General features: G+C 35.2%; 1 protein-coding gene across 20 annotated transcripts in view; it reads right to left on the bottom strand.

Annotated features, from left to right (window-relative positions):
• Nucleotides 1-1,224: 1,224 nt before the first annotated feature.
• Nucleotides 1,225-24,925, bottom strand: part of dati (datilografo) — a 150,938-nt gene continuing 127,237 nt past the window's right edge. For 14 of the 20 annotated variants that reach the window (XM_066288716.1, XM_066288721.1, XM_066288725.1 and 11 more), the window contains 8 exons: nt 16,720-16,870; nt 13,885-14,076; nt 13,030-13,200; nt 12,260-12,406; nt 11,995-12,167; nt 11,800-11,937; nt 11,536-11,731; nt 1,225-11,198 (listed from right to left, as the gene is read on the bottom strand). In XM_066288716.1, coding sequence (XP_066144813.1) covers nt 10,900-11,198; nt 11,536-11,731; nt 11,800-11,937; nt 11,995-12,167; nt 12,260-12,406; nt 13,030-13,200; nt 13,885-14,076; nt 16,720-16,870 — 1,467 coding nt within the window. In that variant the 3' untranslated portion in view covers nt 1,225-10,899. Of the gene's footprint in view, nt 11,199-11,419; nt 11,470-11,535; nt 11,732-11,799; nt 11,938-11,994; nt 12,168-12,259; nt 12,407-13,029; nt 13,201-13,884; nt 14,077-16,719; nt 16,871-24,925 lie in introns of all 20 variants that reach the window. The other 6 variants (XM_066288726.1, XM_066288731.1, XM_066288724.1 and 3 more) reach the window with 4 other exon arrangements.

Here is a 24,925-nt window from a genome sequence, read left to right as displayed (position 1 = left end):
TTTTCACCAACCATGCCTTAGTATAAAAAAATTATTTAGTAAAAATTGCAGTTGTTTCACAACCATCTATTTACTTAAACTCAACATGATGTTTTACTTACTGTGATCATAGTGGCCAATAATTTTATTCTGAAGGTAGTCTTATATACATTGTAATATTCAATTTTTCGCATATAAGTAATAAAATATTTATAAAATAAATCGCAAATGCGTTTAAGACTGACGGGTTTGGAATAACGCAAATGTAGGTAAAAATTATGGTCGCCATATTGTCAATGTTTTTGATTTTGTGTGACCTAAATAAAACACAAACCCTTTGTAGATTAGATGATAGTAAGAAAGAAAATATTATAGAAGACAGTTATTGTTCTTACTATGTTATAAATTTTCAATGAAAATTTTATTGAAACCACAGTACAAATCTTTCTGCTTGTCGATCGTGAGGGATACAAAAGACTTCTGTTAAGACTGTTTTTATTAAATTTTCCTGTAACGATGCTGTAGGTAATTTGAGTTGCAGAATACCTAAACTATCATCATGAATAATGACTAAATATTGTTATGCACTGTATGGTTGTAAATAAAGAGATTTACCCAGGCAATATCTATATAGTATAGTAACTAATATAGTAAAACCAATCATTTTCAGAATATGCAATCTATCAACAACAACCTATTCAATAATCTGAAGACTTAATATTTGAAGATTCTGCTATTAAAGATACCAAATCTGCGTATTCAAACAACTAATCATTAGTTGAATTGAAGTACGCACGTCAGAGTGGCAAGTGTAGGTTCATCATATTTTCAAAAAAAAATTAGATTCGGAATACAATTCCTGTGTTAATTATGCGACATTCGGAAAGAAAATTAAACCTCATACACTTACCGTTGTTGGAGTGCGCGATCACCTTTTCCAACAAAAAAGTCATAAAATAACAAGTCACCTATTGGATTAATGACGTAAATAACTAGTTCACACAAACTTATTCAATAATTTCATAACTTGATATTTCATGAGTTGTATATCAAAGTTAACAAATTTGCTGAAAGTGAATTCAGGTGTTTAAGTAACTAACCATTAGTTGTATTGCGGTAGGTATTAACGAGAAGCAGTTATTTTGATGATTACGTGTATTTGTAATTATTTTCGACTTAGGCTCCCTCGTGATCGTGGAAAACGTTTGGCGCACTAAATGGATAAGTAATGAAAATAAAACACCCTTTTAATTTTTTTAATGATTGCTATTCCAGTAAATAGAATTAATACATTGTCACACATACAATTTTCATACATCAAATTTGGTTAAAAATAATTGCAACGTAATTTTTCTAAAATTTCACAATTTTTTTAAACGTCTATATTATACAAATTATTTAATTTCTTTTCAAATAATGCCTTGAATTCACAGTGATGTTTCCGATTTACCTAATCTTAGATTTGTCTTGGTGATATAATCTCTCTGGTGCCATATATACCCTTACTAGTACATACTTAGTTGACCGAATAATTTTATACAACTTTAGATTAGTTTTTTATAATACAAAATTTACAAACAGTTCCTGAAAAGTTAATTTTACTTTGTACACACACGTGATAATTTTTAGGACACCAGAGAAATAATACCACATGCAAAAAGAAATTTACAACCCCAAAATAGAAGACAATAATTCGCACACATTCAGTCTTACATTCGAAAAGTGTTGCTCTACAGTGTATAGTAAAAGATAGGAACTTAAACTTAATCATACAATGAAGCGAAAATATAAATTAAATTAAAAAAATGGCAGTCAAATTCAAAAATAAAATGGCAAAACTTCACAATTATTATGCAGTAAAAAAATTGAACTATATAATTTTTTAAAATCCCTTATTTGCTATATTCTTAAGAGACCTCAAAACAGTCTCTCCGTATGGTACAGTGGGAGGTGGCTCTGTTTCGAAGTCATCGTTTTTATTGTAGTTCTCTTATTTAAGATCATCAAACCTTAAAATAATTTTAATAAAAATATATAAAAGTTTACAATAATATGATTTCTTAAAATTATTTCATAGAACTTTTTAAAAAACATTATTAATAGAGCTTTTAACGTATACATTAAAAAAACAATAAATACATCTATAACTGTAGAACACTTATTTTTTTAAACTAAAACAGGATCAAGTTTGGCTGGAGCTCAATTTCTCTAATTTATCTCGGCTTAGCAAAGATATGTAGACAAAATTGGGCCGTACTTTGGAAAACCAATATTAAACTAGAAATGGCAATTATTTTTAAACGCGCTGAAGCAAGTACTTTTAAACCTAATCCAAATAAATACAGTTTTAAAATGCTTACATCGTTATAATATGGTATATGTAAAGAGGATATTATTATCAAAAACTTGCCCTTACAAACTAAGAAAGGCCTCTTAGCAACCTTTTTCTTTGGACCCGAATGATCCTCGTCGGATTTTTAGTGAAAACATATTGCACGATATCTGTCTCCTGAAGACACTCGAGGTGTCTCCGTGGTCGACATACCCATAAGGGTCGATGAAACTTAAACTTCAAACTTAAACCTCGATTAAAGACCTAAAATTTCATTTGGCAGGGCTGCTAAGAAAATGGGTCCTTCTCAGCCAAAATTGCTTCAATCAGTTTCGGTTTTATTGATATTTCACCATTGCATCGAAACAATAATAATAAGTTATATTAAAGAAACATAAATGACACTTGTGTAACTATTGTACTATTGGAACTGTTAACAACATATTAGCCTAGTTTTTAAACTACCTATAATATACGCATAGGTATATGCCGGTGTATAGTTTAATGCTATTGTGGCAAAATGGACTTTGGAGAAATATCAATTTAATTATTTGTGGCATAGTGGCTGAGTCGAAGTGACGTGGTTCTGGTCAAAAAGACTGTAATGGACGTTTGTGGATTTTTTCAAAGTTTTAACATGAATTTCATGAAATATTTCTTATGGCTACTTGTTTTATATTCGTAATTTACCTCAATTTCTTGAGAATGATTCCCGTTTATTCATTCAGACTTCATGAGTAACAAACCTCATCTTATTATTTTAAAATCGATTTGTAGCAAGTTACTATTACATTCCTTTTTATGAAGTGGCTTACTAAGACGCCAAAGGCAAAATCTAATACAGTCGCTCATTTTTTAGGAAACTGTGAAGCAATTTTTATGGGCGTTTAACATAACAATTTGATAACAAATAGCACAAAAACATAACGTTTTAACAATTATTGGCTAAACATTAAAAACTACATTTAATAGTTATGTATGTGGTTTTATGCTAATATTAATGAACGCAATTTTTCACCGCTGAATTTTCCGTTTGTCATTATGTAAGGCCAAAAAGTTTGTAGTTTTCCCAAAAGTGACGTTTTCTTTATTTATATAAACCCCGCGTCCAAAAACCTCTCACAGGGGATTATAGTTTTTTGTTCCAAACGTTTTTTTTTTCAAGATAATTGGTACCAAATTTTTTTTTTCAAATATCTTCACTAATCCAATTTAACAAATTTTGGGACGCGAGGAAAAGTTTGAGGTGTGAATTTGTAAAATTTGAATGCAAAACTAAAAAAAACACCCGCTGAACTTTGTTGTTGAAATTTTGGAAGACTGCACATACAAGAGCAGCTCAAAAAGTGCTCGTTGTGTAGCCAAGTGGTAATGTCAATATTCTGTCATATCGACTCGAGTGGTATTTTCGAGTGGCATTTTTTAAGGTGCCCTCGTATGTGTTAATAAAAAGTGAAACAAAGATAAAAATTCCTGGAGTGACATTTTCAGTAAGTAAATGTGTAACCGTTTTGGTAAAATTACCCGAAAAGTGTGTGTTGTATGTGTGTATGTAAAAATGGAATATATCGATTTTTATATATTATTGTAAAAAAATGATAAAGCAACCTGTTTTTGAAAAAATACACGAACCCTTGTTTTCACTATAACTAAACTCGTAACGGCGGAAACTGAAAAATATTGAAAAAGTATTTTTTTCTCTCTTACAAGAATTTGAATATTTTCCCAAAAATCAATGGCACGAAATAACTCGAAACTGAAGTATGGAGTATCGAACGTTTTTGTTTAGGGCGATCTCCTGGAATGAAATCCCCGTTTGGACTATTGCTGTTTAACGAAAAATTTAAAAGAAACCGACTTTGCCGCTCTTCACATCATCTACTTCCTCGTTGGGCTTTTGAATGCTTTTTTGATCTATATGGTACTGTAAAGCTAACATGTAATAAACACTCCAATTTCATAGACCAACAAACATTAGTGGAGAAGAAGGGTTTTAGGGTGGCTGGCTTATCCTTGTAGATATATTAAGCTGGTCCTGAGATCAAGAAGGCAAAATGGCAAATTATTATTTTTCATCAAATTTTGCAATTTATATTAAAATCAATTCTCACTACCATATTAACGTTAGGAATATTAGTCATAGAATTTACTCGCGATTTCACACCTATAGGTGGAAATGATCGTTTTCTGTCTAAACATTTGCGTTCTAATTATTGATGCTTAATTTAAGATTTACATAAAATATCGAAATTTAAGTTATTAGGCATTTCGTGGAAGGCAGCAACCAAATTCAGATGAGTCTTGACTTAAGCCTAATATTTCCTTTTTTTATTAATTCGTTATTTTTACACTTGAAAAAGGTTTTTATCGTAAAATTTTCCTTACAAATATAATGCAACTTAGAGCCAGTTTCAGGACAGGGCGCAAGAAGATAATAATGGCCTTATAGAAGGAATAGAGGAGCTTTAACGACTGTAAGAAGGTGTGTCAGAATACCCTGTACCTAAGCTTGAAAATAATATAAATTTGTTTTGGTTATAGTAGGTACCTCTGCGTTTCGTATCTGAAGACTGTCTTCATATTTAGCGTTTTACATTGAAGGAATCGAAAGGCCTTATTCACCTGAGAACTGTAGTACAAACAGAACTGAATGCGCCATATCTTGTCGACAAAATTTATTCAAAAGTTGTCGGTTTCATGCGTTTTTCAAATTTTAGGACTTCGTCAGGCATTCGTATTAGTTTTTGAAAAAATTCTTCACTCTTTCGTGTGAATTTCTAAAATGCTCATCTACATACATCATTTCTCATGGCTGATCTTTAGATTAGTAAAAATGGTCGTTTTTTTGCTCTTTTTCTTTGTCATGTAATTTTATAGTGAGCAGCCAGTGAAAGCGGAAAATGCGGGAATGCAGCGAATACCACGAAATTTTTGTTTTGCCTTCCGCGCATATTAGCGCAACAAATAAAGCAATATTTGGGACTTTCGAAGTAAGCATTTTGGGAGCGTTCTCGCTTTCATCGGCTGCTTACTTTTTGGTTACCTAACAAGAAAGAAAACGGGTAAAAAGAGGAAAAACTGGCAGGGGTATGGCCCCTATTTTTACGACGTGCAAATACGACTTTGTTATAATTTTTACTTTTCAAGTCAAGAAATGTGGTGTTACTTTTGGAGGGAATACCCTATATTTAAAAGTGTGATAATAAATTTTCAAATGGGTTATTTGATCCGTTGTTTTACGGTTCAAGTTCTTGCCAGTCAAACCATCAGAGACACCACCTGATGGACACAAAAAATAATTTTATATTTGAATTTTATAACGATCACTAACTGCGACGTTTCATTCAAAAAACAAGGAATCGCACAATTTTTAATTACCTACTTGAAAAGGTGGCCAAAAGACTTTAGGAGTCAGATTTTTACCCCAGTTCTTGAACGCATTAGTACCTACGGTTCTGAAGTGACTCAAATTTTGTTAGGTATTACACCTTCTCACCCTCCTCGGCCATTAAACCATCATACTGTGCATTTTTTTTTGTGGCAATTCTAGGGCAAAAATTAGCTTTATGTCTTCGAAGTATTACGGGAAATGGGCATCGAACAGCTTAAACGACGAACATGACATCGGCATCTACAATAATTATTAGATTAATCATTAACATCTACACATTCAGCATTTTTTTGGGCCCCAACGAGGAAATTGCGCGGCAAGGCCCGTCCAAAACAGTGAACCGAAAATCCGAACCAAAGATCGGTGAGAAAATTGAAAAACGCGTGTCGTTAAGGCGACACTTTGTAAATTGTGGGCTATTGCAAATAAAAATTTTGTTTTACATGTAATTTTACAATAAATATACGACGTTATCGGGCATTTTAGTCGTGATATTTTGTAAAATACACTTAAAAAATTGGTAGAAAGCTCCGGATGAGGCGACTGTGTTTTACCGGGCCGCTCTGTATAGCTTTGAAACATTTTTCGGAAGCCGAAATTAAATTTGTGTTCGCGACAGCTGTTTGGGGCAAACTGTAGCAGTGGTCAGTTTGGTTTTTCAAATTAACAATTTTCAACCGGAGAAAATATATACAGAGAGCGCTATCAAAACATGGCCGCTTCAAAAGAAAGGAGAAACCCCCGACGCCCTCTACAAGGTAATCAAAAACAATATGGTCTCAAAAATCTACTCCATTTCGGGGGATTTTTTGTGGGCATGTCAATCCCCGGCCAAAGGGGCGATTTTTGGAACACAGCCCCATTTCCGCTCACTTCCCTGCAGACGGTAGGAAAGTCGTCGAATATACGGAGTGTCCGAAAAAGGTGCCCCAAGGAGTAGACCTCTGATTTTGGGCTATGGAAAATTTTCTTTTACTGTGGTAACTACTTAAGAGTTCTTAAATAGTTATATTATAACGGGCAAAAAATATGAAGCACTCTGTGCAACCGGGCTATTGTAATGTTTTGTGTATGTATTTTAAATGTCGTTTGTGTCACAATCGTGTGTGAAAATGTTTGAACGTATTAATGGAAAACGTCCCTAGCCTCATTTAGGAGAATTTCGAAAGGTGTCCAAAGAACTGATGAAGCTTGGACTTTTCCAAAAATATGCCAATGTTGCCAGAAAACCGCCCAAGAAACTGGCAGGGTGTGCGAGTTTCTTAAACGTGGCAACGTCGCTATCGGGTATGGAGCGTAAAAATTGACAAATTCGCCTCCAGAATGTTCTAGAAACCAATTGGAACATCCTGAAAAATCTGCCATAAAATTACTTTTTGAGGAATCAGTCAGCTTTTATCTAAAACGATACTTTTTGCGGGGTTACTGAGGATGCATTCAGTCCTGGTAAATTATAATTTATTGATTTGGAAAAGGTGGTGAGGCGTAGCACCGTTCGATTATCGGAGGGGGGTGTGCACATACGAAATTGAAAAATTAAATGCGGCGCCTCTGACTGAATGTAACCCCACTAGTTTTCGTCATCTGAACCAAGAAAACTTTTGAAATGACTGAACCAAAAGTGTGAAAATGATTTTTACGCGCGCTCGCTAGATATTTTACACGTGCAAGTGTCTCGTTGTGTAAAATACTATGTCACTTTTATGGGAAATTATGGTCAACCTTAAGGTTGCATATATCTATTGTACGTATTTTTTTATAACTATTGACTATTAAGTGGCTATTGAGCATCCTCTGTTGGACTATTGCCGAAAGTCTCTGGTGCAATTTTTTCCATGAATTACGCATATCTGCATTAAGCTTTTGAGGGGGTCAGACAAAAGATTATTTTAGAAGATTTTTCGAGTGATTTAAATCTTTCGAGAATTTTCCTAGGAGGACGCGTTAGTATGGGGCATATATGTACAAAAAAGGCTGCTTACTGTAGTATTGAGATATGTACACGAAAAACGAAACAAGATAAAACCACATCCTATACATCAAACGAAAATCATTTTTTGAGAATGCCAGTTAAAATTTTTAAGTACGATCGGGTCTAGGAATCATTTTTCGTCGTTGAAAAAATATCATTGTGCTCATTCACACTTCATTCTCACAAGGTTTTTTCAATATTTTATTTTGTACTTTTTAAATTAAGAAAAATTACTGCGGGGAGCAAAGTTACGAATAAAAACTAATTAATTTAAATGGCTCAGTTCGTTAATTTATTAATCAATTCCTCTCCCCGCGTTTATAATATGTATTTTAGTTTTTTTAAACAAAATAATAAGATATATTTAAAAATCACAGTACAATAATTGCAAAACGAATGTTAAAATGATTATTATTGCTAAACGTACAATCACCGGCCACAAAGTTATAAAAAAAATCACAGAAAGAACATAAAAATAACAAAGTAAATTTTTCGCCTTAATATTATTAGTTTTGATGCAGTTTCGTTCGATTCAAATGAGCTTCAATTGAACGCGTTTTATATCAAATTCTCTAATAAGTCATTCATACATATATTCTTAATATATTCTAAAACAATTATTATAATATTTACATTTACAACTTAAGTCATCTGCAAACCGGAAACGGCTATTACGGGAAGTAGGGCTGTAATAGCTGTTGGTTCTAAATTTCAACACTTATAATCTATACATCCTTAAACTGATTTCTATTTTGTAGTTGTACACTTTTAAAGTGTAGATATATAAATATATTTCTTTCTAATGCCTTAGGCATCGTTTGTATACTGAACACCAACTTTGTTTTGAAAATAATCGGTCAATAATTTTGGCACATATTTTGCTTTCAATATTATGGGTGTTACGTTAATGAATAAATGAAGAATTCTCAAAATTAAGATGGCAAAACTGGAGGCCATATTGGAAGGGTCTTGTGGTTGACGGAAATCTTACACAGTTTTGTAGGGGAGAGACGAATTTATATGTTCCTACTTATTAAAGTTTCGGGTTTTACTCTCTAGAGAGTAAAAGTATTTTTCTCCTTACTCATCGTAAACGCATTACTTACTTTTAAGGGGAATCGAACTGTTACTCTATAGAGGGCAATATATTTTTCTCCTTACGCATCATAAATACCCATAGGCCATGTTTCTTTTTTGTGCGAAAAGGAACAATCTGAAGAAAATTGCTTTTTACCCCCTCGGATCGTGTTGATATGTCAAATGTTAATGCCGCCCTTTTTGTGGCGGGCTGCAAATTATTGACGGGAGGAAAAGTCGCACCTTCCTCCCTTGTGGTGTAAATAACTATTATGCCTTCATCCGATTGTTTTCAAACAACTTTTACGCTTTTGGTAAAAAAATAACTAAAACGGAGATTACCGAGTAGGTTAATTATAATCTTAAAATTACATCAGGCGTTCAAGTTGTCGATACAACCTCCTTTTTTAAATACTCAGATTTTTTTTTATCTCCCTGTAAAACAGTTTAATCTGTCTTTTAACGATGTATTAATAAATTTAATTTTTTTGAGCTTTTCCACTGTCAAAAATGGATCAATATAATTTTTGGTGCTCACACGGCTCTGGATCGTAAAACTTTCAAGTCTATCGTCGCATTACTATTTTTATTATTATTTTTTTATATTAAGTTCTTTTTACACTGTTCTAGAGTTTAGCTAGTGCTATTATTTTGGTGATATTAATTATTGCAACTAATTGTTTATTCTCCTCCAATATTTTTGCACATGTTTACATTTAGATGGTGAATGAACCTAAAACAATAGTCATAAGTCCATTCTCCAAAGTCGTATTAATATTAAAAATTATTATGATGTAATTTTTAGATCCAATATGTTGTAAAATGTTATAGTATATTACATCAGTAAATTCCAGATTATAAACTGCCTTTCATGTGGTGATAGAAAAACTCGGTTCCATACTTAAAAAATTAAATTCATACCGATGTCTTCAAGAAAATTCCAAATGAAAATTTTGACTAAATTTACATTTTTCGCGATATCGCGACAACTAAAACCAATTTGGTAACACCCAGAGTTGGACTACTCATACGAAACACCCTGTATTGAGTGTTAGTCCACGCGAAGATAATATGGAGTTTCATAAAAATTTATGCAGTAAATGGCAGGAAGTGCCAAGGAAGTAAAAAATGCATGAAAAAACTTCGTATTTCTCAATTTCAATCCCATTTGTAATGTTAGGTATCCACTTATAAGTACTTAAGTTGATGATTTTATGTAGTTTGCCTGCACTGCTTAAACTTTGGTTTGTTTCGTAGACACATTTATCAGAAGTATCAGTATGGAATCAAACTGATATATTATTTTTTTCTATCAAGGTGACATCAAAGAACTGGAATTTCCAAAACAAAGAGTTAAAATTGGCAAAAATTTTTATGAATTAAAAAGTTTAATTTTTAGTATCTTCATGTAATAAAAGTGACTAAAACTGCATTGCTGCCAAAGAAAACGTTTAGACGTTATGACTAACAATAATTTCTTAAATTCTAACTTTGGAATTCTGAATATCTATTAAAGGGCGAAATAAGTACCTTTTTTTGTAGCAATGCCAACATTATACTCACCCCATGATATGTCTTATTATTTATGAAATGAGCTTTCAGGACAAACCTGCATACTAAACTCCCAAAATGATTTGCAAAATATCAATTTTATCGTGTTGGCACCCAGATGGTTCTGTGGATGAGACAGTTTCCGTGCTAATATATCGAGTTCCTGATGACTTCACCGATAAGAAAATTTCCATAGTGACGATGAATAACATAGAGCAACACATTGGTCAATTTTTTAGTTTCCATTGAAATATCTACTTGGCAAAGTTAGCAGAACATTAGTTTTTTTGCCCTTAAATAATTTTCACAGAATATTAGCAAATGACTCAGTTTTAGCCACGTTTACCATTTTTTTCCATCGATATTTTAAAAGGCCTTTAACATTCCAAATAAAATCGAACACATTATAAGTCTCTGCCCAAAAGAGTTGGAATCATCAATTTCACTCCAAGGTAAATAAGTTCTCTTTGAAATTCCTTCAAAACAAGACCCTCTCCAACCACCTGCCAAAGACTAAATCACCCATTTTTCTCACCAATGTCGCAACAAATTAACAAACTATCCGCCCTAGTTGCGTGTTCAGTAATAGCTAAACTCTCATGGCTGATTCGAATTACTTTGCTGACCTTGGTTCTGTTGCTGCGGTTGTTGCGGTTGTGGTTGCTGTTGCTGCTGCTGTTGTTGTTGCTGCTGCTGTTGCTGTTGTAAGGTGTTTTGCAAGTTTTGCTGCAAATTTTGCAGGTTTCCAGCTCCGCCCAAAGAAAAACCAAGTGCCCGGGGATCGCTGCCGTGAAGTCTTAAGGCCTGTTCGAGCCTCTGTTCCTGCAGTCTCAAAGCTTCGGTGAGATCGGGGCTCAGTTGTTGGGAGGACTGAGCCTGGTGGCCTTGGAAGTGACCTATCGAGAAGAATAGGCAAGGTGAGGTCTTGGGTTCAGGGTTGTAGGTTGCTGAAAAGCCTCGAAAATGTACACTTTGCGACAGAAAGAGATAGCGGGAAGCAACAGTAGCGACAGAGAGGAAATATTTAAGTTGCATTTTATTTACTATTATTAGTTGAAATCTATAAATAAACGGTATAATAATCAAAACCAAACCCAAAATTAAAAAATAAACTTACAGAAAAAATAAGAGAACCATTTTATTGCCAGAAAGATTGAAGGTGTTTTTCTAAAAAACAAAAATAAAAAATTTAATAAAAAAACAAAGATCAATTTTAAACTCAAGTAAACTCACCGTTGTGACGTAACGGGCTGTGGTTGTTATCTTGCTGGTGTTGGTTCAGCTGAGAAAGGCCTTGAGTCATGGCCAGCCGCAAAGCTGCCTCAGCCTGAGATCGAAGTACCGCCTCCTGCATGCGCAGAGCCTCCTGCGCGGCGACAGATTGCTGCGAAGCTGCGGACTGTTGCGAGGCTTGAGACATGTCCATCACCTTCAACAATTAAGTCTCCCGGTCAGTTTTTTTCAGCGAAATATATTTTCCTTGCACAATATGCTTACTGAGTTCCGCATTGCGTCCATGCGCATATCCATTGAGGCCCTCATGGCGTTCATTGCATTCATGGAAAGGGACGAAGAAAGCGCTTCGTTGGTGATCGGGGGCGTGGAGGGATTTGACGCATTATTGACTTGATTGGCCTAACCAATCACAAGGTTAATAAATGCATTTACTCATCTGACAATAGAGGCTTGTACCTGTGTAACACCCAATCGCATTGCCAGATTGGCAATGTTGGCAATGTTGGCGGCAGGGTCCGATCCTAAACCTGGCGGCACGCCGCCTTGGCCCACCATGCTGGCTATCACGGCCATCCTGTTGGCCTGGAGTTGGTCTTCCATGTTGTATTGTTGATGGAGCCCGTTGTTGCCTGGAGATAAAAAAAATATGTCGGTTAAGTGTTTGATTTTGAATGTAAGACCGGTAAAGGCATTATTGAAGCAATGAGGCATAAGGACTCACTTCGTAAGATATCACCTAATTTTGTATTGCAGTTGTTATTGTTATTGTTCAATCCTCCTGCCTCCGACCCTGCTGAAGACAGTCGTCCGTTGCCGGAAGAGCTGTCGCTATGAGCACTAGGAGATGCACACATTGGGGAGCCGCTTGCTAATGAGGAGAAAAAACCTTGAATTTTTTTCGCTGTGAGAAGCTGGATGTGATAATGCTTCTTATCGACATTCGAAAATTGACGAGCAAATCTTCACGCTTCAAGTGGGGCATATCACAGAACGCGGTAATAAGTTTAAGATTAAAAACATTATCAACGAGTATGATCTTTTTACCCTTTTGCTGGACAAGAAGAAACATTTTTTTGCTCAGCATTACCGATTTTACTAAAAAGTAAATTGTATTTTCACCCAATTTTAGCAATGACTGGTAGTACGTAATCAAAGATGGGCGCTTTTATGAAAGGACCAGGAATACCTGACAACAAAAAATTGAGCTATTGAACTTTTGAGTTAGTTACTTACGAGTAGTTTATTTGACTGAAGGAACTGTGCTTAATGACGAGTGGACAGAGTTTGGAAAATCGATCTGTAGGGTAGATTTCAGATAAGATTTATCATTTATTTGTTTTATTTAGTTGCAATTATTTTATTGATTATTATTTACAGTTGTATGTACTGTTTAGTTTGCTTTTGTTTATTTAGTTTAAAGTTTAGGAAAATCGTCTAATTTTTTCTGAAAGTTATCAAGGCACATCAAGGAGAAAAACACAAATTACATACTTGGTCCCATTCCAGCTAATCCAAGCAAACTGCTACCCTGAGCCGAAGCTGAAACTGCAGCCAGCAACGTTTCTCTTTCTCTCCGTTCGGCAGCAGCTCTGGATAAGACGTACTGCGCAGCAAACTGGTGTTTCGGGTCCATGCGCATGTGTTCCATATGGGTGAGCAATCCTTTTGTCGGCATAACAATTCAACATTAGTCGGGGTACACAAATGGAAACTTTGTCATTTTTGAGCATTCAGGAGATGTAATTCTTTTCATAAGTATTTTGCACGCACAAAAAAGAGAAGTGCAAACAATTTTGTCTTTAAATATTACGATGGCATTAAGCACAAGCACTTTGCGTTAGTGAGTGCAAGCAGTTACGTCTCTCGAATGTCACAGTTTTGACTACATATACAGGATCGAATTGTGTCCAGCACGAATTTCGACCCTGTATAAGCGTTTTAGTCCACATATGTGTATGAACACAACTAAAATGGAAAATATTTTAAATCGTCATGCACTACAATTTTGCAAAAAACTTCCAGTAAAATAAATGTACAAATCACGACATCAATAGGTGAGAGAAGTGCCAAAAGATCTAATTGGCCTAGTGACATAAAACAACTGAAAACGTCAACTGGGGTAGCTCGATGGTTTTCTAACGCCCTTACACATATGTGGACTGAAGCTTTGGAAGATCAAAAAAACAGAAATTTTCCCTAAATTTTAGGAAACATGGAAGGACTGGGAGGATGTACACAAATCTGACTGAAAGGTACTAATTTGCTGCGTTGTGCTGATTGACAGAAGGTCTCAAATCTGTCAAATCCGGGGTACTATTCTCGCCGTCCTTCCATCGAGCTGAGTACCTGATTCGTGTGTGAAAACGGCCTGGCACACCGAGCAAGGCCACATTCTGAGCGAGCTTGACAGTTGTGACGTTTCCGGATGGCAGGCCAAGTGTTTTCTTAGTGAACCTTCGTTAACATAGTGTTTCCCGCAAACCGGACAAGGATGGTTCGCCGTCCTTCTCTTTGCTAAATAAGGATCGATGGCGTCAACAACAGAAAGAAAAAAAGATAAAGCAAAGCACCCCAGGAACCTTGATCAAGAAGCAGTTAATATAAGATTATTGATTATTTGGTTAGTCAGTACAATATACTCTATCACCTAAAGTAGTACCTCGATCAGGGTGCAAACGTGTCTCTCGTCAATGAAACAGAGCGAGTCAATGCCATCTGTAGGAAGGAGGTCTCAATCGTAATATCCTGGACCTGACGCTACTTCTTAACTTGGATTCCGTTTTCGAAACCTTTAACTCAGTTCAGAGCAAAGTCAGTTCTAATACAAGATTTATGATCAAATGAGTGGTCATCTCATTTAAACCATCCTGTTTTCTCTCCTCTCATTCGTGAACATCAAGATTCACAAATCATCTCAAATCTCAATCATTCGCGAGTTGATGTCCGACATTTACCTGTTGGTAGCAAATGCCAAAAAGTTCGTATCAATACATTTTGGCTAACTACCCTTTATCAAGATACAGAGGGTTAAAAACTCAACATTTTCGAATTTATTATTACGTGCCTTCTACACTTTTTGATATCTTAATATTGCACTTCTGAAGATTCGACGATAGTTATTATTTCAATGTAAACTTATCTGAAGAAATGAATTTTTTAAAAAGTTTTACTAAGAGCGCATGTGCGTTGGTATGGTCGTGTTCTGTAAGTTAAATGAAATATTACACGAGTTAAAAACACGTGTTAAAATGATTAACCTTGCGCATTTCAGTGCCCAAAAACGTTTTGACATTGACACTTTGTTTTGTGCACGGCAAAAATTTTTACCATATCTGTGCGGTAATGTCACTGTCTTACGGTAGCAGGAAAAATCTGCTTATGCCTCCTTTCGTTTAATAAAAAATAAATACCAACGAAAACTGCATCGTTCGATCGTCATTAGTACGCAAGACACTTATCCAGCAAAGACATAGAAATCTGAACGCTCAGCACATAATTTGCTTTTTTTTTAATTCAAGTATTTTTGTATTATTCATTCAAAGTATTATTTATTCAAGTTACAAAAAATCGTTATTTATTCAAGCTCGTTTCACACTAAAACCAAGCGATGCTCACGCTCACTCTTAAATGGGTATTGTCTCTATTTGAGTCTATAGGAGCATGAGGCTTACTTAGAATGAACATCCTGATTACTCTTTAACATAATGAACTTTAAGCTTGGCTTGAGTGGAGAGTGAGTTTCGCCACAGTGTGAAACGCATTTCTGAATACTAGATAAATAGAATAAAAGTGCAGCTATAGAAAAAAATTGTACCCTGTAACACCCTGTCTGACACTCTGATGAAAGGAGCAGTTCCGACTTATATTCACATATTAACTTTTTGATTAAAATTATATTTCCTGAAATGAATTCAATTGAATTTTTGGCATTGCAACCGGAACTTTTTTAACTGAGATCACACGAGCTGGTTGAAATACGGACCTTTTCCCTTAGTTTCTAATTTTTTTAGGTCTATGAGTTCATCAGATTTATGAACGGGAGTCGAAGATAATCTTGATAATTCCAGTTCCTCCGTTAGCTTTGAAGTTAATCGACACCCTTCTGCATCACTCAGGATCAGTCATCAAATCCAACCAGTTTCAGTCCAGGATATGGCAATTTTCGACAAATTCGTCGATTTTAAGATCGCTTTTGAATAACAATGTTTGCACCCTGTATATCGATATAATAACCTCAATTCCCTCAATTTAGGGAAAATCTGTATTTTCAGCACCCTTCGCTGACGAATCGTACAATGTGCAAGGGCAGTCATGAAGTCTCCAAATAACTTAAATTATATCGATATTAGAAGAAAACCTTCACAAACACCCTGTCAAGGATAAACCGAAATTTTGGAAATTTTTGATTTATTTTTGACAGTTTGCGGTTGTTTAGATCAAAGGCGATTTCCCTTGATGAGTGGTATGCGTTTGGAAGCCCAAATTGGTACGTTCTACTTTCAGTTGGGGCTACGAGTGGTCAAGGAAATATATACCAATTTGAGGTACCAGACCCCATCAATCGCTGGCGGAAATCGCCTCGGGCAAATAATAAGCGCCTAGAGGGGGAAAGGACCGCATAAAAAGCAAATAATAAAACAAGACCGTGCCTAACATGCGGCATGCAAAAAAAAAACTTTTGCTAAGATCCTGTATAGGTTGTTTGCAGAACGCACTCAGCTAAAAGAATCGTCGTGGCCTAAAAATATAAAAGAGAATCATCCGAAAGAATAACTGAAAAGAAAGTTAATTTGGGGGTGATTTATTATAAATCGAGACGCGTCTAGAGAGCACTTAAAAAATATAAAAGGGTTTTTTCATTGGGGAGCCATTGAGCGCTTGAAAGCATTTTTGTTTGATGCTTTTCGTTTATCTTCGCGTCATCTTTATTTTTTAATCGTTGTCTCAACTTTGGAAAAATTAAGTATCACAATCCGAGGAAATCCGTGCTCAGGAAAAAACTTGGCAACGCCTAACCCCATAACCTGTATCTACTAATAAACATAAACTTTCTAACAGGCCCATTTGCATGAATTTCCTTTTTACGCTTATAACAAAAACATGCGTTTAATTCACTACCAAAAGCACTTATTCATGCCGAGCGAATGAAGTCAAAAACAACGCAACCTCCTAAATACTTACTGGCTACTCCCGAAGCATTGGGATCCTTGTGGGTATGCTTCATATGCTCCATTAAAGCCTCCCCACCTAGGAACACCTTGTGACAGAGAGGACATGACGTGGCATTTGGTCCTCCAATCAAAGCTGCATGTTGCTGCAAACGACCAATACACTGTTGACAAAAGCTCGCGTTAATTATCGAGGATCTAAGTCTGGATTGTTGGGTGTTCCATTGAAAAGTGCTGGCAACGAGGTTTGTATCGTAAGTAGGTACTCATTACATGAACATATTTAAATAAAGTTTAAGTGTCCGTTTTTACTTTTTAGCTAGTTGGGTTATGTTTTTCTAATTAACATGGAGTTTAAAGTTGTAATAAAATGAGATAAAAAGGACGAAGGTAAAATTTAATGACTGCAGTGGCGTGTGCGAGTATCATTATGAATTTTCAAATTTAGATAGTAATTTCGGCGGCAGCCAGTGAACTCCATGATACCAAGATTGGTTGAAAAATTATGACTTTTTGTTCAAAAATGAACATTGCATTGTGTGCTGCAATGTTGCGCCGATTAAATTTTTTTTCCACTAGCTTCGAACGCCACTGGTTATCTCAGCTGGGGTAATTACCTGTATTCTTTAACAGATTTGCTTGCGCATTTTTTATTAACGAGGCATATTTTCCGGCTGACGCAGAAAGAAATAAGCTTTTAATTATACGCCGTGAAAGTAGGGAGGATCTGCACCTTTTTTAATTTTCTTTTGACAAAAAAATATTTTGTTTTTACTTGAAGGTGACTGAAATTTTATGCGAGCCCGAGTTAAGTTAATGCATATTTATGTATGTATTTAATTAAGATGATTAAATGCTAAGCTAGGTAATCAGGAAATCGTCACAATTGAATTCTCAGAAACTAATCTTTATCATATTCACATGGATAAGTGAAATATTCGCGTAATTGTACTATATATTTATCAAATAAATGATGAAGATCTTCGAACAAAATAAAGAAAAATTGTAAATCAACGCGCTGTTATAATTAAATTTCTATATCAACAACGTTCCAATAAAGGCTGATAAAAAATTAACTACTGATACACACAGTGTGACCAAGATAATGTTGCTATCGTTAATTGGGCGAAAAGTTGCGCGTCAAGAGGAGCAGGTTCCCAATAGAAATAGAAAATTATTTTTCATTTTGCAGACATTTTGAAAAAATCTAAATTTTAGAGTTGCTTTTACATGATTCCCCAAGTTATGGTAAGAGATAGATAAAAACTGAAATCTTTTATCTATTGCACTTTTTTCCACGCTTCAAAATTTCAATATATCAAAATTCATTTGTTAAGAATGATCGACATCTTTTTTTTTTCTTGGCAAGTTCTATATCAGTTTTAAGACGACTTTCTAATACAAGTTCACTGATGCATTACACTCATCATAACAAAACTAATATTTTTGAGGTCATTATTTCAAAAACTACATGCTAAATGACAGAAATGATGTGAAACATTCATAGTTCTCATTTACAAATTTATTTAGTACCTGCAATTATTGACGATTCAGTTCCCATGTAATCGATGGTACGTATAATATTGACAAACACGTGGGAGGGAAATGCGCATATTGGTAGAAAATGCCACATGTACAACTATTAGAGAAGAGACTGTGTAAGGCGTATAAAGGAAGCTGCACTTCAGCATATGACTTTGATGAAACCACGCCAAAAGCTCGAGCAAGGCAAAGGGAAATCGAACGAGAAAAAATACACAAAACTGTTACGGTACAAGAAAAGAAATGCTATGGTTACAATCAACGAAGATGAAATAGAAGGTTACACAGACAAAGATAAAGTTGAGCACACATTTAAGATCATTATATGTTATGCCGAGGAACTAGTGGAATAACTTAAAACTTAAGTAAATAATCCTACATAGTTGCACAAATTATTAACTTTTTGCTTTTCTTATTAGCAAAATAAATGATTATTATGCATTACCTATTTAAATTGTGTAATTGTTATTTAAACATATTAAGATACGAAAAGTTAAAATGTTTTGAATAAACAAGAGATAAATGTGCATTTTTCAAACTAACAATAATAAAATTTTCTTGGGCAAAATTCATATTTTCGAGAAAGCCGGTATACGACTCGAAAAATATAATCTTATGCCGAACGTTTTACGAAGAATAATTTTTTCCGTAAAATTGGCAAAAAGTTTCTCATGCGATTCCAACTGAACTAGGCAAACTGTGCATGAGAGAGAGCCAACAGGAGCTTGTGTCCTAAATTACCTACAATTTTTTCAGTGCCACTCTGTACATAAGACAACAAACATGTCCTTTGACGTACAGGAACACGACGAGCTGGTCAACAGGAGCCCAAGCTAGAATTACATAGATACGCAAACCCCAAATTTCTCCAACATAACCTGCGATTAGTTGGATACGAATTGCGGCTCCTCCCCCTGAATTTTTTTATTTGTAATTTTTTCACGCAAGCGGATTTTTCACTCCACCCACTTCCGGAAAAAAAGGAAAAAAGATGGAAAAAACGTGGAGATGTGAGCGTGGCAATCACGCGAGCAAAAGAGACCGAGAACACGCGATAACAAAGGACGGTGAAAAGGAGATGTGCGTGTGCAAATGGTAAACGGTCTCGTTAGAGCAAATGAGGGTAAAAATGTATTATTAGAGCTTTTTCCCTAAAAAAAAGAAAAAAAAAATTAAGGAGCCAACGCTCGAGTGATTAAATAGGGGCCTACATGATGTGTATTTATCAAAGGACCAGTATTATGTCTTTCACCGGCACTTTGAAATTATGAGGTTCATTTGCCCGTAATAATTGCTCTTTGCGTTCAACTTTTGTAGTTTGCAGACACCAGTTCAGCACGAGGTGAAAGTTGCGATGCAACATTAAAATCCGCGTCTGTATTATCTCAGCTAACAAAGAGATATGAGGTCAACAAATGTATGACAAATACAAACGATTACTTAAGGCATCCAGCAAACAAATTAGTACGCACGCGGTTGGTCGGCCGACCCTGGATGGGACCTTGGATGGGCAATTTTTTCATTTTTCAATATCTTTTATTGAAACAATAAACCGTCAGTGCCAGTCCGTGAGTCAGTGGCACGATGATGCGAAATTATTGGCCGAGGATGGAATTACACATATTTGTTATCTTCCTGTTGTTACGAAAAAATGATCAGTATCATTTCAAATCAGCGAAATCAGCTGTTATCTTTCTCACAGTGAAACGGCTGGGAAATACAAAAAGGTGAAATAATTGGAAAGAAGTCCCGGTCGATGGAAACCGACGACAGTTTTCTTCCATCCGGGGTTCGGTTTTTTAACGTACAATTAAGAAAAATATAGTCTGGGGAATATCAAAAATGAGAAAATGTATAGTTAGTGAAATATTGGAGTACTTAGTGACTGAACGTCGCAAAAGCACAGGATGTTTTTATCTATAAATATTTAATGTTGACATATTCTTTGTTCTGTATTCCTCGCTTTAATAGAAAAATAAAATTTTAAATATTGGTTTTACCTCTTATCTGCCGTTAGTGGATTGATCGGGTAGACATTATTCGAATTATCGAGAGCACCTTCGAAATTGGATTACTGTTTGTGTTTGCCGATGATATCGTATGGTCATTGAAACCACGATGATAACACCGAACCGGCTCATCACAATTCTGAAAAGACTTTGCAGGCTACATCCTGTTCAACATAACTCTTGCCTAGCCCTGGGTCAGTCCCAGTCAGTATGTCGGGATAATTAATCCGGAGGAAGCCCAAGACTTGAATTAGTCAAATATATGCTGACCAACTGCAGTTGCTGAGGTCAATTCCACTGTAAAATCAGCATTGGCAGAAAGGCCTTATATATAACTTATTCACATTCTAAACATTTTATAGCCCCCAGGGGCATTGGGATAATTCGCTGAGGTTCGTGTGCCTCAGAACTTAAGATATTCTCTCAAGGATATGAAATTAGGCACACGCTACAGCGGGATAAATGTGCCTGTTCTGGAGTAGGCAGGATATTTTCACTTTCACCAGTGCGGCAACTCAATGGGATGTTTCTAATGAAAAAAATTGTACGTCACTAACTTTTTTAATACGTGTATATATATTTTTTAGTATTCCATCAATTCTTATTTAAAAAAGGCCTATTACTGCTTTGTCGTTTAAGTAGTCGTTTTCAACATAAAAAATAATTTCTCATTCTTGTGCCTACCAGAAAACCGGTATAGATTTCCAAGTGCTATTTTCTTTTGTTCTTTAGAACAAATTAATTTAATTTTCTTTTAGTAGAGGTCGAAGACATGAAGATGCGGAATATGCCCCATCGAAAAATAATATTCTTCTTCTAAAGTATGGTTTCGTTAAATTCTGAGGCATTTATATTTGTATGTAGAAACGCAAGGATATCACTAATGTAGCTGAAAATATTCTGTCTACTCCAGATCATGCACATTTATCCCGTTATAACATGTCCCTATTTTTGGTTTTATCTCAAATCGTTTATGAAATATTTAAAAAATATAAAAATTAATTAAACATTCTGTACCTCGAAAACGAAGGGTCTTCGAACCTAACTTTATTCGAACTAAATATTTCTGTCTCTTAACTCTATACTCCCTGAAAGTGTGTCGGTATGTTTTAGAACGCCCTGTATATGACTTCAAGAACGAAGCTGTGATTGCCTTCAATGATTCGGTTTGAAGATAACTTCTCGAGTTTTTGTCCGAGCGCTTAGTTGTAGAAGGGTGACTGTTATTATCAATTAGGTTTCAGTAAAAGTAGTGTGTAATTCCACCCCTGATATGCGTGTAGCATTATTCTCTTTAAAAATTAAAAGACAACAGTCATCCTTGGTTTTGCCTAAAGCTTCTATAGGTTTTCCATAGAGCTATTAATGTATTGTATTTTCTGCGTCACTCATTTGAATTAATGCAAAGGAAAGATGAGCCAAATCAGAAACCTTGATGAAGATTCAGATTCTAAAATCCGTGGATACGGTTCCGTAAATCGCAGAAATTCAAGCGTGTATTTTGCAAGTTGGCACTTGGTATCAAGGTAGGAACACACCATCAACAGATATTTCCAAAAAACCGCAAGATCGAATGGAAGCCTCAAATACTTTTTTGAGACATGCTGAATTAATTTGCATGAGACTGAGATCACTATGCAAATCGAGTTGGAAAAGTGGTCAAGGGTACTGAAGCCCACTTGCCCACACACATAGGGGAACGGACTAATATAAGATAGTACAGGCGAAGGAGGAGACTGGAAAAAAATGAGAGGATATCGAAAAATGAGAGATTTAAACAAAACAATATAATATCTGTAAAAACACTAAGATATCTGATAGACCCATGGTGGGAAAAGCTAATAGAATTTTAAGTAAATCGAAAATTGCCGTATGACGGGAAGAGTTCTACAAAATCCTCAGTAAAATCGGTGGAATACTAATTACAATTGAAAGAAAAATGAAAAATTTAACCTATATAGAAATTTTCATGATCAACCGAAGCTCGCACAAACACGAGAAAATATTCAAAATTACCTTTAATAAAAATAAACTGAAATATTAAAAATTGAATTGTATTGAAAAATTATTAGAAAATCTCAGAACAATAGGAGGAAACATATTGCGAAACTCGGACGTAAGATGGTGATAGTGAAACGTTTCAAGATATGAAGGTAATGTGAGGGAATATTAAAACAAATGTAGGAGAGGTCAGGTAAGATAGCAAAGGATAGTGGGTCCTTATAAGGGGTTACCGGGTAGTGTGAGACTTAATTGACGTTTGGATCATATGAATTGGCCACGGTCATTCAATTGGCCGAGTTTGTGAAAATATTCGAAACCTACTACACGTCCTCTAAAAACTGAAAAATTTGCCTTTTCACCGATATCGCCACTATGCGAAATGATCTCTAAGCGATGCATAAACGCAATTGATTTTATTCTGTCATTAAAAGACGCAACATCTTGCTTAATAAAATTATCTCTAATTACTACCTTACTTCATCTGGACATATTGCATAAACACCTTATTGCTTTAATCTAATGGCTCGTTTTAGTACACAGCATTTCAAATTTTGCTGGTCTATCATAAGATCGTTTACCTTGCAACGAGAAAATTGATTGCGACTAATAAAATATTATGGTGCAACACGTAATAGAAAAAGCGATCGATAATAATAACAATTACCTTTACGAACCGACCAGCCGGTTTATAACAATGATAATTTGCATTGAAATAAAAATACTGATGACGTAAGATCCTCGTCCGACCCTGTATATGCGGAATATTGTTGAGATAGGTTAGGAAGGTTGCAATAAAATATCAAGTGAATGAACTTGGTTATTATTTTTATCCATCGGCCTTGCAATGTGCTTATCTCACTTTAACACGTTTAAATGGTGATTTATGTTTGTTTTTTTAGAGCCTGTCACTTTTACACGGAGTTCAGTTATGTCTTGCAAGGTTCGCGAAGCAGTTAATTGAATCGAATTCAATATTTGATGGAAAGTAAACAAGAAAAATTCTTCCAGAATCGAGGAAGTGGTGATGCTATGCCAACCTTCACGAGGAACTGGACTACAATCTTGACGTGAAAGTTAATAATTATGTCTCCAATATGGACAAAACTAAAGAGAAGAGAAATTAAGAAAATCTTTTATGGAACTGTAGGGTTATGGTCAATTTTTGGATGAGCATATAATGCCGGCCATCATCCCCGATGGCGAAGCTTGTGCGATTCTTTTGCGGTAATGATGCTAACTACGTGCAAGTACAATAATATACTTTGCCTATGTCTGAACATCCGTTCTTTCCGCAGATTAGTTATAAATCCGATTGATCTTATTCCGCTAGAAGGAGCCACTTTATAACGCCAAATTCGAATGCCTAAAGCACGTAAATAAACTTTTCTCGATTTTCCTAAGACTTCTATTTTACTGCTAGAGCTCTACTGTTATCAACAAAATCTGCAATTTGCATTTATTCGCATAAGAAGTAGTGATATTTTTGTTGTATGTTTGGAATTTTGTGCTGGAGAAGACCTCTGAAGGAGTGTGAGGATTTTTCGCTTGGTGATGGAAGTTCTCTAAAGAAAATTATAGAATTCCCCCTTTAGCGAATACTATATAGATAGGATTTGGTTGAGATTTTATGTTTTGGAAAATTGATGGACATTTTTGCAAATGTTAAGAAGCGGAGGTACACACGAAAAAAATAGAGCAGGATGGGAATAAGAAATAATGCATGAAAGCCCTACGAAAATTCGCAGAAATCTAATAAAACTCGTAAATGATATGAATAATAAATACTCGTGTGTTTTAGAGAACTTTAAAGACACCTCAAGTTTAGATGTCGAATTGAAAATAACGCCTAAAACTTTCAAAAACATTCTTTAGAAATAAAATAAAATAGCGATACAAACGGGATATTTATTTCATTTAATTACGATTACCGTATAGGGCATTTTTTTTTGTTAAAGCGATTCAAAAAACGTGAAATTTGATGGTGGTCTTAATGCCATAGACTTCCATTGCCTGGTTCCACGAAACCGCACGCCTTGCAGTATTATCATTTGCTTATCATCTAGACAAAACTTTTTCTATCGTTCCCATAAATTGCACAAATAACACAAAACAAATCTCGACGATTAGCCTTTTTTCATGCCATGCCGTCTCTCTGTCTTCCAAATGTAAATCAGCGAAAAGAAAGGGTGTTTTAAGACAGGGCCGAATTCGGCCCTTGTAAGCTCGAGCTCCGCTCGAAATTGCAGTTTACGTACAAGTTAAGAACGTCAGTCCTAGTTTTTTTTTTGTATTTCCGAGTAGTTTGTCGATCGATTTGTCTTGCTGGGAAAAAAATTCGCCGTAACCGACCTTTAGGCCGGTCCTGCGGCAACTCAAGACAAAAACGGATTTGTAAAGGGGATTTTACAAGTAGAGAACTACAAAAGTAGAATAAAGCAGATACAAAATGGCCCGTGGCACGCTAGTTATTTTTAATGTTCGAAATACACGCATCTTTTTAAAGTTTTGTCCGTAATCGGCGCCATCTTTCATATTAATTTATGGCGGGGATTCAATTGTCTTATGAATTTTGGACATTAAGTAATTGGACATGTTCGTGAGAAGGATCTATGCTCTAGGCCCTGATTGGCGCTTTTGTTGCAATAACAATAATGGTATGCTGGA

The sequence above is a fragment of the Euwallacea fornicatus genome, chromosome 12, assembly GCF_040115645.1.
Source record: "Euwallacea fornicatus isolate EFF26 chromosome 12, ASM4011564v1, whole genome shotgun sequence".
Lineage (NCBI taxonomy): Eukaryota > Metazoa > Arthropoda > Insecta > Coleoptera > Curculionidae > Euwallacea > Euwallacea fornicatus.
Note: the sequence above shows the minus strand (reverse complement) of the source record. Positions and strands in the feature narration are given on the sequence as shown.